The sequence below is a fragment of the Callospermophilus lateralis genome, chromosome 1 (genome assembly GCF_048772815.1).
Source record: "Callospermophilus lateralis isolate mCalLat2 chromosome 1, mCalLat2.hap1, whole genome shotgun sequence".
In the NCBI taxonomy this organism is placed as follows: Eukaryota; Metazoa; Chordata; class Mammalia; order Rodentia; family Sciuridae; genus Callospermophilus; species Callospermophilus lateralis.
In genome coordinates this window covers 90,613,685-90,627,612 of record NC_135305.1, presented here as the reverse complement: position 1 = coordinate 90,627,612, position 13,928 = coordinate 90,613,685, and the positions used below count along the sequence as shown (strand labels likewise).

The 13,928-nt window shown below is 37.1% G+C and overlaps 1 protein-coding gene across 3 annotated transcripts in view; it reads right to left on the bottom strand.

Annotated features, from left to right (window-relative positions):
• Positions 1-8,966: 8,966 nt before the first annotated feature.
• Npsr1 (neuropeptide S receptor 1) overlaps positions 8,967-13,928 on the bottom strand; it is a 189,519-nt gene continuing 184,557 nt past the window's right edge. For 2 of the 3 annotated variants that reach the window (XM_076863874.2, XM_076863893.2), the window contains 3 exons: positions 13,317-13,403; positions 9,897-10,077; positions 8,967-9,057 (listed from right to left, as the gene is read on the bottom strand). In XM_076863874.2, coding sequence (XP_076719989.1) covers positions 8,967-9,057; positions 9,897-10,077; positions 13,317-13,403 — 359 coding nt within the window. Of the gene's footprint in view, positions 9,058-9,892; positions 10,078-13,316; positions 13,404-13,928 lie in introns of those variants that run through there. The other variant, XM_076863883.2, reaches the window with a different exon arrangement.

The following is a 13,928-nucleotide window of genomic DNA, read 5'->3' as shown; positions in this document are numbered from 1 at the left end:
GTAAGCAAACCTGCCATGAGTAACTTGAGCTCAAACAACCTGGAGAGCTTTTGGTTGGTGGCATCCCATTGAAGAGATACACCAGGGCCACTTGTATGTCAGTCAATGTCAGTCACCTAGTTTGATTGCTCTAAGTATAGATTTCCATTCTCTATCCTCAAACCAATGAATCAGAATCTTTGCAGTTGAAGATCTAGAAATCTGTACTTTTTTTTTTTAATTCCTTGGGTGATTCATGATGAAGCCATGTTTGTAACCCTTTAATCAGCCTCAATTAAAGTGTGCCAGGTAGTTATGAAGATGTGTGAGTTGTGCCATTTACTCCAAATATTTCTCCCAATTCCCTACTGCAGGCTCAAAGAACCTATCATTGGTGATTAGTTAGGGTTAGGCCTGTGCTATCCCCAGTTCCCTGTTTATATGGAAAACCCTCTCCTTAAGGATGTTGTATACAGCTCTGTTCTGGGGCACACCTTGGCAGCTGTTCTATACATCTGCTCCACCCTGGGGGTGAGAAAGGGACAAAAGAAGTGGGAGAAGAGAAGAGATTCTTTGAATGGATATGGAAAAGTTAAAGGACTCCACGACACATCGGCAGGCAAGAAGAAAACAGAAGATGGGTATTGATTTCTGCTGAACTGACTCCCAGGGCTCTGTGGAGGAGCCAAGTTGTTTCTGCAGACTTTGAAAAATGTTGGCATCAGTGTTCTGCTATCATTGGATGCTAATGATAGATGATGGCTCTGAATGCAGAAAAGGATCTTTCAGCTGTCTCTGCTGTTTTTTGCATGTAACTGAGACCCAATCGATCACCTCCCTGTTTCAGTCTGGCTCTCTTCTCTGCACTCCTTCCAGAATAAAGTGAACACCCTAAACCTGCCACTGTGAGCAAGAAATAGAACCCTGCCAGCCCCACTATTGTGTGTCTCCTCCCAAATGCTGATCTCTGTCTTCCCACAGAGGTGCTCCTATCCGGACTTCTAGAAAAAGTCATTTTATGGCTTTGCTTTTGAGTTTTATGACTTATGTGTTCGTTGCCAAACACAACAGTATAATTTTAGCTAGTGTTGATTTTTATATAAATGGAATTGCATGACATTTCTTGGTGTCTTTCTCCTTTACCTTTACATTATTTCAGAGATATTTTTCACATTTTTGCAAGCAGCTGTGGTTTTTTAATTTTGTGGTTTTTTGTAAAGTATTGCATTGTATGAAATTTACCATAATTTATTAATTCATTCTAGTGTTAATGGGCATCTGTTTTTCTTCTAAACTAGGGCTCTAATAATCAATACTATTATGAATATTCTGTCACATATATTATGATATGCATAATTATACACTTCCATTGGGTGTACATTCCAAATGGAATTTCAAGGTCTCAAGAAATATGCATCCTTAATTTTACAAGTTAATGTTACAAAATAATCCAGAATGGTTATACTAGTTATTTTCCCACCAGCACAAGATGATACTTTCCAATGTTCCACATTCTCATCAGTTCTTGATATTGTCCAAGTTTTTAATCTTATGCACCCAATCTGCTGGGTGCATACTTCTATCACATTGCAGTTTACTTACATTTCCCTGATTTTTAAAAATGAGATTAAACAACTTTCTACATGCTTTTTGCCATTTAGATAATCTCTCTTCTGAAGTAAGATCTTGCCCATTTTTTAATGTCTTCTATCTCTTTTCTACTGATTCACATGAGTATTTATGTATTATATATACTAGATCTTGGTCAAAAAATACATGCAAATATCACTCTCATTCCATAGTCTGTCTTTCCGTTTTTTAAATGGTGTCCTGATAAAAAAGTTTCTAATTTGAAGTAATCAAATTTATCAATATTTTCCTTTTTGATTAGTGGCTTTATGTTTTAAAAGATCTTTTCCTCCCCTGTGATCTTTTTTTTTTTAAATTTTGTTTTAGTTATAGTTGGACACAATATCTTTATTTTATTTTTATGTGGTTCTGAGGATCAAACACAACAGCCCACACATGCTAGGGGAGCGCTCTACCCCTGAGCCAAAACCCCAGTCCCTCTGTTGTGATATTTTTTTATACTATTGTCTTATATTATTTCTTCAAAGTTGTTTTGTCTTTTATATTGAGATTTATAATCTACCTGGAACCAGTTTTATATATGATTCAATAGACTTTTATTTAAATTTTTTTCCATAAAAACACCCAATTTTCTTAGCACCATGTATTTACATATAAGATATTATAATTAAGCTTATGTGAAAAAAATTGAAACTTTAGATAAATGGGACAACTTAGTATATTAGCTTAAGAAAAAAATCTGGTAGTTTAATAACTACAAAAGAATGTGCCTTCTAACATTCTAGATCAAAGCAGTTCCAATTTTATATACTCTGGAAAAATAGAAAAAGGTGACTTTTAAGATTATTTCTGAGACTAGAAAAACCATAGCACCCAAACTCTACAAAGACATCATAAGAAAATAAAATTGCAAGTCCATATTGTCATGAAAATTGATACAAAAATTCCAAATAAAATATTAGCAACCAAATCTAGCAAAATATAACAAAGCTAACATACATGACAACTGGAAAAGAAAACAATTTCCTCATTCCTCTGTAATGCTACCTCTGAAAAAAATCATATTTTCCTATGCATGGGCATCTTTTTCTCTATTCTGATAAAATTTGCTAAGTTGTCTACTTTAGAAAAAATACCACAACTTTCATTAGAATAGCTTCATGACAAATTTTGATATGTAGTCTATCAAACTCTATTATTATTACTATTATTATTATTTGTAATCAAGTACCTTGAGTATTCTTGGCCATTTTCATTCCCATATACATTTTTTTTTAGAAATTTATTGGTTGCTCAAAACATTACATTGATCTTGACACATCATATATCATACATTTGTTTCAAATGGGGTATGAATTCTTATTATTCCCCCGTGTACAGATTGCAGAACCACGTTGATTATACAGCCACGTTTATACATACTGCCAAACAATTGCCTGTTGTATTCTGCTGCCCTTCCTATCCCCTTCCTATCCCCCCACCTTCCCCTCTCATATACATTTTAGAGTGGCTTTGCCAAGTTCAACGAACATTCCTTTGGGACTTAAGCACCCGACTGAGTCTTTATAGGTCAATTTGAGAGAAATTGATCAGTTTATGATATTCATTTTCCAAACAATTAATCATGATATATTTCTATATTTTATTAGGTTTTCTTTGATATTTTTTATACTATTATTGTCTCCATAAAGATTTATATCCTTTATGAGCATTTTCCCCAGAAGCCTCATCTTTTAAGGTCATTATAAAGAACAACTTAAATTGTTTAATTTTTTACTTATTGCTCTTATGTGGAAATAATACTGATTTTTGTATCCATAACTACTAAACTTCGTGATTGATTCTAGTAATTAATTCTATATATTTGTGTCAATAATGCCAGTTTTTATTATTTATTATCAATCTTCCTACATTTTATCTCATTTTTTTCTGGCTTTACTGCATTGGCTAGCATTTCAGTACATTGTGGATTAAAAGTGTGATACTGGCCTTTTTTAACTCCTTTATTTCAAATGGAACACCTTCAAAATTTCACCATTAGCTATACTGTTTCTTAAAGATTTTTGTTCATAAATTTAGAGGTTAAAATTTACATTTGCAAAAATCTTTCATCATGTCCGATGATTGAATAATTTTATTAGACACTTTTCCTGTATTTATTAAGTGGATAATGTATTGTTCTTCTCTTATAATCCTTTAATATAATGATTATATGGTTTTCTAATTTTAATCCCACATTCTACCTTTGGAATGAGTCCAGTTGTCATATATGTTAGCTTTGTTATATTTTGCTAGATTTGGTTACTAATATTTTATTTGGAATTTTTGTATCAATTTTCATGACAATACAGACTTGAAATTTTATTTTCTTATGATGTCTTTGTAGAATTTGGGTGCTATGGTTTTTCTAGTCTCAGAAATAATCTTAAAAGTCACCTTTTTCTATTTTTCCAAAGAGTATATAAAATTGGAACTGCTTTGATCTTGAATGTTGGTAGAATTCACTAATGAAGGTACATTCTTTTGTAGTTATTATACTATCAGATTTTTTCCTTAAGTTAATATATTAAGTTGTCCCATTTATCTATAGTTTTAATTTTTCTTCACATAAGCTTAATTATAATATAATTTTACTATTTCTTTATTGACTCCAAGATCTATAGTGATGTCCTTCAAAAAATGCAGCTTATTTGTTCCTCTTCTCTCTCTCTCTCTCTCTCTCTCTCTCTCTCTCTCTCTCTCTCTCTCTCTCTGTCTCTCTCCCTTTGGCAGTTTTACCAGAGGTTTATTGATTTAATTATTTATCCAAGAATGGAATTATATCTTTGCAGGGCCTTTCTATTATGTTTTTCATTTCATTAATTTTACTCCTGCTCATTTTATTTTCTTCCTCTGCTTCCCTTATTGTGAAATTTTCTAACTTCATGAGATATGTTTTATTAATTGATTTGAATCTTTCTTCTTGCCCCTTACATATTGTATCACACACACACACACACACACACACACACACACATATATATATATAGTGCCATTATCTTTCAGTACAGTTGTTTTCTGATTTTCATGTTTTCTTCTTTGACAATGCTATTTAAAAACATATTTCCTAATTTCCAAACCCCTGGGATTTTTCTACTTTTCTCTCTATTCCTCACTTTTAACATAATTGCATTGTGATCAGAAAAACTAGACTGTATGCATTCAATCTTGTTTAATGGCCTAGTGTATGGTCAACTTTTGTAACTGCTTTACATGTGCTTGAAAAAAAGAGGTTTAATGGCCTAGTGTATGGTCAACTTTTGTAACTGCTTTACATGTGCTTGAAAAAAAGAGTGTCTACTCTGGGGTGGCAGGGTGGTGCTCTACCTGTGTTCGTAATGTTAGAACTATGCACACCCTTTTTAATTTTGGTCTGCTTTAATTAACGAAATTAAGTGTGACATAAAATTCCCCATAGTCTGACAACTTTTTAAAGAATGGATTTGGATACCATGTTTTTAAATGCCCAGAAACTTAGAATTACTATTTCATCTTAATAAACTAGACCATTTATCATAATGAATGATCCTTATTTTTCTCTACTGCTTTTTGCCTTTAAATTTATTCATTCTTTGTCATTATCATCTCTTAGTTACTATTTCCATAGACTATCTTGATCCAGTCTATTATTTTTAAGCTTTCTTTATCCTTATACTTTAGGCATGTCTTTTATGAATAATAGATAGTTGTTGTTTGTTTTTAATCTAGTCTGATGATCATTGATTATTAACTGGACCATGAAATCTCTTTGTATTTGTTATAATTACTGATATACTTGGATAAAACCAATCTTCTTATATACTTCCTATTGGTCTCAATTGTTCTGTGTCTTCTTTCTTTCCTTGCCTTTTTTTTTTTTTTTTTTTGGATTCATTGATTTCACTTCAGGAGTCTCCAGGCAGACAGAAACCTATGAGACTAGATGATCCAAAGCCTCATCCCTTGAACATTCTATATGAATGAAATTGCACTTTTATTTTTATTTTTTTAATTTATACATGACAGCAGGGTACATTACAATTCTTATTACACAAATAGAGCACATTTTTTCATATCTCTGGTTGTATACAAAGTATACTCACACCAATTTGTGTCTTTATACATGTAATTTGGATAATAATGTCCATCACATTCCACCATCATTTCTAACCCCATACTCCCTCTCTTCCCCTCTCACTTTTAAAGTGTTAACTGAACCAGCCCTGTTGTGGATAATGAATTCTTAAAGTGAGATTAAGGGAAATGAGGCATAGGATTTTCATGTTTCCAAAAACAAAAAGGATGGCCCCCTAAAGAGTTAGGGCCAACTCTTTTCAATCAAATGCAATTGAAAAGTTGTAGGGAACACTGGTAGCTCTCCATATAAGATGAGGTATATTCAAATCATGATGAAAACAAAATAAAACTGTGGCTGCCAGCAGGTCTCTAACTTATTTAAAAGGATTTTAGAAGATCAGATCACTTCGTTTCCTGTTAAAATGCTTTAGTTTTCCTATGTCCACAGCAGACTCAGGCATTTGTGATTGACGTTGTGGATGTAAAAGCAGGAGGCAAGGTCATTTCTGAATGAAACTAGAAAGCTTAAGCTGCATATTGGTCTGGTTTAAGGGGGACACTTTTTTCTCATGATTAATCACAAATAAAATTCATTAAAATTTATTATCATTTTCTTTGGGAAAAGGGGTGGGAGATGTGGCTTGATGAAATCCAAGTTCAATTAAATTATGCTTCACATATGCCCTGAAAGAAGAGAAGCTTTTACCATTCATATTTAATTTAGTTCAGTAAAGTGGAGAGGCTTATTTTCTATAGTGTGGCTGAGTATATTAAACACATCTACTCTTGTTATCCTAAATTTCCACCTGTCCCTGAAGCTATGAGATAATGTAACCCTCTTTGACATCTTAGCGTGGGAAGTAAGCACCTTTATTTATATACACCATCCACTAGCTTCTTTGGTCCCACTTGGCCATCAAAGGCTATAAAAAGTGACACCATCACCCTAAACTTCTAATTTTCTCTAAGAGCTCAAACTATTTCCTGGGAAATGATGTTTCTCTGAGTTCCTAGTGATAGATAGGGAAATTACACCTCTAAAGGGCAAATGACTAAGCTTTGAATTACTGAGTCATTGGTTTCTTTGGGAGAGAATCCCAGAAGCTCCCTCTCCAGATGGACTTTATGCCATTGCAACATCAGATTCTGGATCTGTAAGGGCCCCCAAGATCCTCTGCTCCAGGCTTATTTTGGTCCCATCTTACAGATGAGACAATTGATGCCCAGGGGCATGAAATAATTCTCCCCAGGTCATGAGACTAATGAGTACTATTGTTGCCATAATGTTTAAATCAGGTTTTCCCAAGCCAAGCAAATGCATGGAAATGAGGATTCCAGAAGCTCATTAATATAAGGCAAGTTTCATTTTAATGGCATCTCATCCTGCAGCAATCTGTCCCATTATCTTACTGATCTCCAGTCTTCTCAGGGCATGAGAAACAGAGCATCACAACAGCTATAAATCGAATTCAGAGTTCATAAGATCACAAAGCCCCCTCACTGCACCCTCTCTTCGACTTATGAATCTTCTGATGGATGAGATAGGCATGTGACGTCTTTTGCAGACCAGAACTTGACAGAGATTGAAAGCATCTGTCAAGAGAACCTGGGCCTCCTGTTTTGCTGTCTAGGACACCTGCCAGATTCTGCTCTGTTAATTGGCTTCTGTGCAGGCAGCTATTTTAGCAACAATTCTGTAGGTCTTCTGTGGCACATCTTGATTTAAAAGGAAATGTTGAAAAGCACTTCTCAACCACTCAAAGCATCCAGGGTTGCTCAAGTTTAGCTGATTGGACAGAGAAGAAAGCAGTCTTCAAAATTGGTGTGTAGACATAAAACTAGATTATTCAGCTTCCTCATGTTCAGAGAATAATTTTCAGAGAGATGGTGTGTCTGATTTCTGTCTAAAAAGATACTTTCCCTAAGGTCAGATGGAATTGAAATGAGGATTTATGGAAAAAATTGCCACCATGACCTTAAACATGCAGCCTTTGAGTTGATACCATAATGAGGAATGGAGTGCTATTAAAATATACTGAACATTTTAATGATTCCACTAGCAGTCAGCCAAAAAAAAAAAAAAAAGATTTCAACTCTGGAAGAAAGGATTTTGCCAAGGAGATTTTAATGTCAAGAATGTATGTGAAGCTAAAAATAAGGTTCTCATGCGCATCCCAGAGCCGTGGGTGGGGATGTATACATAATCAAATTTAATTATTCCATTTCCACTTATAGAAAAATCTAAAGGAAAAAAAATTAACTTTAAAACATTTAGTCATATTTCACTTGGATTATGCTTATAAATACCAAACTCCAGACCTGTCAAAATAAACCCCACCAGTGCTTCTTGGCAGAGGTGTTAGATAGACAAAGACTACAGCATGGCAAAACTGGTAAAGAGCTTACAGAATCTCATGCCTGGAAAAAACACAGGAATTCAGCTCTTATCTGAAGAGAGGATCGGGGGGCTACAAGGGGTAGAAGTGACCCTGAGTGTGAGCAATGGAATTCAGAGTGACCCAAACACTAGATACAGAGGGAAGAGCCTTCAGAGATACTCAAAGATCCCTGAGTTCCAGGTCTCAGCTCTATGGGGCTGGAGGTGAAGGATCCCTGGTTTCCTATCACAATATTTTTCCCATCAGAGAAAATACCCTTACACTTGACCTTGTTATGGAGGGCCAGTAGTTGTGTTCTTTCCATGAATTGCTTATTGATACAACAGAGTGAGTTTAGCTGTTGCCATTGCATCCACCTGCACGCTGAGGACATGCAAAGCACCAGTGTCTGAAAATAAATTTGTTGGCACTTCAGGGGCAAACTTCTTTTTGGCTACAACCACCAAACCTCCAATCCAAAACCGGGGGATAAAAAGTCTAGTCTTTGTTAAGTCTTTTATTTACTTTTAAAATTATAATTAGAAGATTTATGAATAAATTTTTTTCCCTTTTGTCCCTTCTGCTTGTCTGTCTCCTTGCTCACCCAAACTAAGACCCTGGGCCAGTACCATCTCTGTCCATCGGGTTTGGGTGCTGGCCAAAGGGAAGGAGGTATGGAAATCACAAGAGAGGAAGAGGAAAGAGTGTCTTTCCTGGTTCCCATGGATAGTTGGTGAGTTGGTTTTGGCTAATACTTGCCATTGCAGATGACACACCCTCATTAGAATATGTATCTTGCACATTCCCAAGTGATGAGAGGAGTAGGGTGGAGAAATTGGTTCAGGCTCCTTGCACATGCACAGCTGGTTGTGGGGACCTAGAAGAGCTCATGAGATCAGCCTACAACTGCAATTGTCCAAGGGTCTAGATGAATTCTGGCTTGGACAGAATCTGCATCTCATGTCTTTCCATTCTTTCTCGGCATGTCATTCTAGAGTCTTGTGATCTTTGCTCCCTAGAAAAAGTCAGAATAAAGCAGTAATAGAAAATAATTTATCCTGATGTAAAGGAAAGTAGAGATACTAAGAGATAATTGTTAATGAAGGATTATTAAAGATCAGACAACGGATAGACCCTTGACAGGTAATATTCTGACCTTCCCTCTCCACCACTTGCAGACCTTTGGTCAGCACCAAACCCCAGTGGACAGAAACACTACTGGCCAAGATTTTACACAGGAGGAAACTAAAGTTTTTAGAAGTTAAAAAACTTGTCCAAGATCACACATAGCTATGAGTAAACAATGGCAGGATTTAAACTTCTGTCAGTGGTATTAAGTCCAAACCTTAAACCATTCCACTATTCTATTTCCTATTAATTTCTCTACCTTCTTCCTAGCCTGTGCAGGAAAACAGGTGAAACCCAACAGAATGACAATAGTTATGGAAGGGATTTAATTTTAGCTCTACTACTAGTTATTCATATAACCTCAGCAAGACCATTTCATCTGTGAGCCTTACTTTGTTTAGCTATAAAATAATAAAGACGTTCCATTTCTGTTACCATGATAGAATTATATTGAAGCAATTTGTATAGAGAAACTTTAAACAAAATAAAGACCTTCTAAATGTGTCATGATTAAGGCCGTTATTATAGGAAGTGGAATAGAAGAGAGAGCACTGACTGTAGCTCAATCTGGGTTAAATCTGTCACACTAGTAGAAATTTTCTGATCTCTCATGTCTCATCTATAAAACAGTGAGTCTGTCACCTGCCTTGGGATGAAGAACACCCATGCTGGAGTCAGAATGTGGTGGCCATCTGTGTGTCTGACCCAGGTAAGAGTACCACTTACCTGCAGGGATAGCAGATGGAGCCGCTGAAAATACAGTAGATGAGGGGGTTGATGGCACTATTCAGTGCTGGCAGGTTCTGAATGATCACAGAGGCATAAAAACGCTCCTTGGTGTCTGGAAGGAGGTTGAAATTGTCCAAAATGTCAAAGAGGAAGTATGGGCTCCAACAGCAGATGAAAGCTGGGGAGAAGTGAACCATTAGGCACCACAGAGGCTACGGCTGAGGGGTCTCTTTTTAGTTGGCCCTTATGGGAGTTTCAACTGGGAGGTTTTGGGGCATCTGGAATCTTTCAGAGATGTTTTAGGGCTGTGTATGCAGTTTAGAAAAGTTGTTTGCGTTGATGTTGATGACATGAAAATACCAGAAAACATCCAACTAATATCCCTGTCCAAATCAATTGGTGTGTGGAAGACCCTGATTCTGCTTGGTTCCAAATCCTCAAAGAAAATGAGTGAGATGTGGGAATCCAGAGTGTGAGGGTTAATTTCATGTGTCAACTTGACGGGGCCCCTGGCTGCCCAGATATTTGGCTAAATGTTATTCTGGATGCATTTCTGAGGCTGTTTTCAGATGAGATTAACACTTGAATCAGTGGACTAAGAAAAGCAGAGTGCCTTCCTTAGGTTGGGTGGGCTTCATCCAATCTCTTGAAGGCTTGAATAGAACAATACAGCTGAGTGACAAACAATTCACTCTCTCTGCTTGACTGTCTTTGAGCTGGGACATTGGTCTTCTACTTCATGCTTGGAGTCACACTGGAACTTAAATCATCAATTCTTTTGTTGTCAGACTTTTGAACTCAGACTTGGATTAGAATGTAGACCACTATCTCCTGAGTCTCTCTAGCTTATCAACTGCTGATCTTAAGACTTCTTAGCCTCCATAATCATATATATATAAAATAAAGCAAAATCTATATATCTATCTATCTATCTATCTATCTATCTATCTATCTATCTATCTCTTCATATTTCCCTAGAGAGCATAGACTAATACAGAGCTACATATTCTGGGGTTTACTGAACACACACGTGTGCTGCCCTACTGTCTGGGTACAGCTTTGCCACTCTTCTCTCCCAAACAACTTTCCCACCCACAAGATTTTTCTAAGAATAGGAGCAAATGGACATCTTCAGCCAGCTGGATGCTGGGAAGTTTTTCTTCCATAATTGTTCAAGAGGGATTCTGTAACTTGCGTGGGAGTTTTGAAATAAGGAATTAATTCATGATGATGGCAATGTATTAAATAGGACCCATTCAAACAAAAACAGCAAGGAGAATTCTGGACCCTGGGTAGTTAACCCCAACAGTGGCTCAGAAAAGTGGTTCTGGGATATCAAGGGTAAAACTGCATTGTGTGTGTGTGTGTGTGTCTGTGTGTGTGTTGAGAGAGAGAGAGAGAGAGAGAGAGAGAGAGAGAGAGATTGTCACAGGGATGCCCATCCTACTGTATACTATAGGCAGCAGCCCAACCAGAAAAAACTTGTTTCATGCTCTAAATATTTTTCATATGTTCAACTGGACATTGGTTGGTTTATAATTACCCCCAGGCTAGAAATCCAAATCTCATATATGTACATGGATATTTTTAATAAAAAGTGAATTTTTCAGAAATGTAATTTCCTTGTAAGTGGAGGAATGATTAATTTGGAACTTTACCATGGTTTATTTGTCTGCTTAGAAAATCAAGTCACTGACAGCAATACTACATCTTTATGCCTCCATGAAAACACACCTGTATTGGTTTTTATTCGTAGCTATTACGATGTTCAGGTGTAAGCATCTGATTACTTCATTATTCTTCTCATGTAGGTGTGGCCACATAGTGACATGTCAAAATTGGTGTTATTTTATTATAAATTACTTTCTTTCTACCCTTACTTTAGATAATTATTGGAGTAGTACACTGATTTTTTTTAACCATACAAGGCAGAATGTATCATACATGCCATTTTAGGTGATAAAGAGGCATTACAAAGTGTTTGTTATAGAAAGGGCCATTTTGGTCTGCCAACACTCACTGACCCTCTCATGGGCATACCTGCTTATAGACTGAAAGGATCCTCAGGGGCTAGAAATATGGTCCCTGATAAAGGCTTATGGGGTTCTGGAATACATGTATAAACATGCATTTCCCAGCTCAACATCCAGGGAATGTGCATCTGATTCTGATTGGGAAGGCAAAGAGAGCCTTTGATGTACTTCAGAAGCCTCTGAGAAAGGCTTCTCAGGGCCTGGTGAGTGGTATGCACTTTCTCCCCAGTCCCTCCTGCGGTGTTGTTTTGTGCCCATATTCTGCTGGCTGAGTCACACTGTTTGTGGTCTGTTTGGCATTTTGCAGTTGCATTTTAGAAAGGAGAGACAGGCTGCTCTGGTGATTTGACATGCAGCTAATGCTCTCCTGGAGCTTCTAAGAGCTGCCAGAGGAGCCTGGAGGAGGGTGTTTCAGCTAAATAAAAAGGAGATAGCACAAATCCCTTTTCTTCTTGTGTATCTGGATTCATTTGCTCATTTAACACATATTAATTGAGCAGTGTATGGGGAACCCTATTTTAGTCTTTGCTGATAACAATAATGTAAATAACAAAAGCAGGTCTTGTCCTCATGGATTTATTGCTCTAGCAAGGGAGATAGACAGTAAGTAGATTATGTGTGTGTGTGTGTGTGTGTGTGTGTGTGTGTGTGTGTGTAGATAGAAATAGGGACCATGAAGAAGTGAAGGGACCATGAAGAAGTGAAGGGACCATGAAGAAGTGAAGGGACCATGAAGATAAACACGTTAGGGTAAGGCTAGAGGAGGGTTATTTTAAAAGACTTGCCCATGAGGCTGAAGGAAATGTCATTGTTAGGGAACAAACCAAGGTGGGGAAGGAAGCCATGCATTCATCGGAAAGGAGAAAATTTCAGACAGGAAGGTGCAAGGTGACTTTATGGAATGTTAAGAATAGAGAGAAAGGAAAGGAAAGGGACAGAAGACAACACGGAGGAAGGACAGAAAAGATGGCCATAAGGAAAGTATTAGCAGTGACATGGAAGTTAAATATCCAGAAGAAATGGAATGCACTTCTATCTTACCTTTGCTGTTTTCAGCCCTGGAGGACAATGTGTATTAAAGGAAGCACCTGAGTTAACAGGGTGATCTTGGCATAAACAGCTAATTAGGTCCTAATCTAATTTACTCCCAAGTTATGCAACACAGAGCTTTAATGGGTGACTTTACTCATAAGGAGAAAGATTAGGAACCAAATGTTGGCCCTGAAAGAAGCCCAGATGGACTGATGAGTCTCACACATTACTTTCCAAGCAGATAAAGATAGAAGTGCTATACACAAATTCCTTCCTTTTATGGGCTTCCTGCTACTAGTTTGGTTTTGAAACATTTATACGGTTTTGCAACACAAGGAGGGACATTGCTTACCAAGGATGATGACAATGCTGTACTTGATGGCCTTAATTTTTGCCTTTGAGATGAGCCCTCGATTGTAGCTGGTGCACAGTTTCCCATCTGTAGATACAACAGGTGAGTGGTCAACTGGAGTGCTCAAGATGTGGCAATTTCTGTTTCTACCAGTAGAAACTTTGAAGGTTAGACCTGTGGCTTTCAGTGGATGGGACCACTTATGTCCTGCTTGCCTATGACTAGAAGGCTTTGCTCAGATATTTTTAGGGTGAAAATGGCTCAAGGATGGTTGCTGGAAACTGCTCAGTCTGCAACTTAACACAATATGCGAATGCTGTGGGATGCAGACATGGTCAGATGATCTGAATCAGCTGCAGCTGGAATTAGACCATGTGACCAGAGGGGCAGAGACCTTCTCTGTTGGGGGCTGTTCTCTGAGCTCCATGCTATGCCAAGACTCTTCTATACCTGCTTCGGCAACCTGAGCAAAAGTCATTTTGCTAGGATAGTCATCCCAGACCAACTCATTCATCTAACTCAGAAACTTTACTCAACAAAATTCAAGCTCAAAATCTCCCAACAAAAGCTCAAACACAAACAACTGGCATACATCTGAGCTTGGATATAACT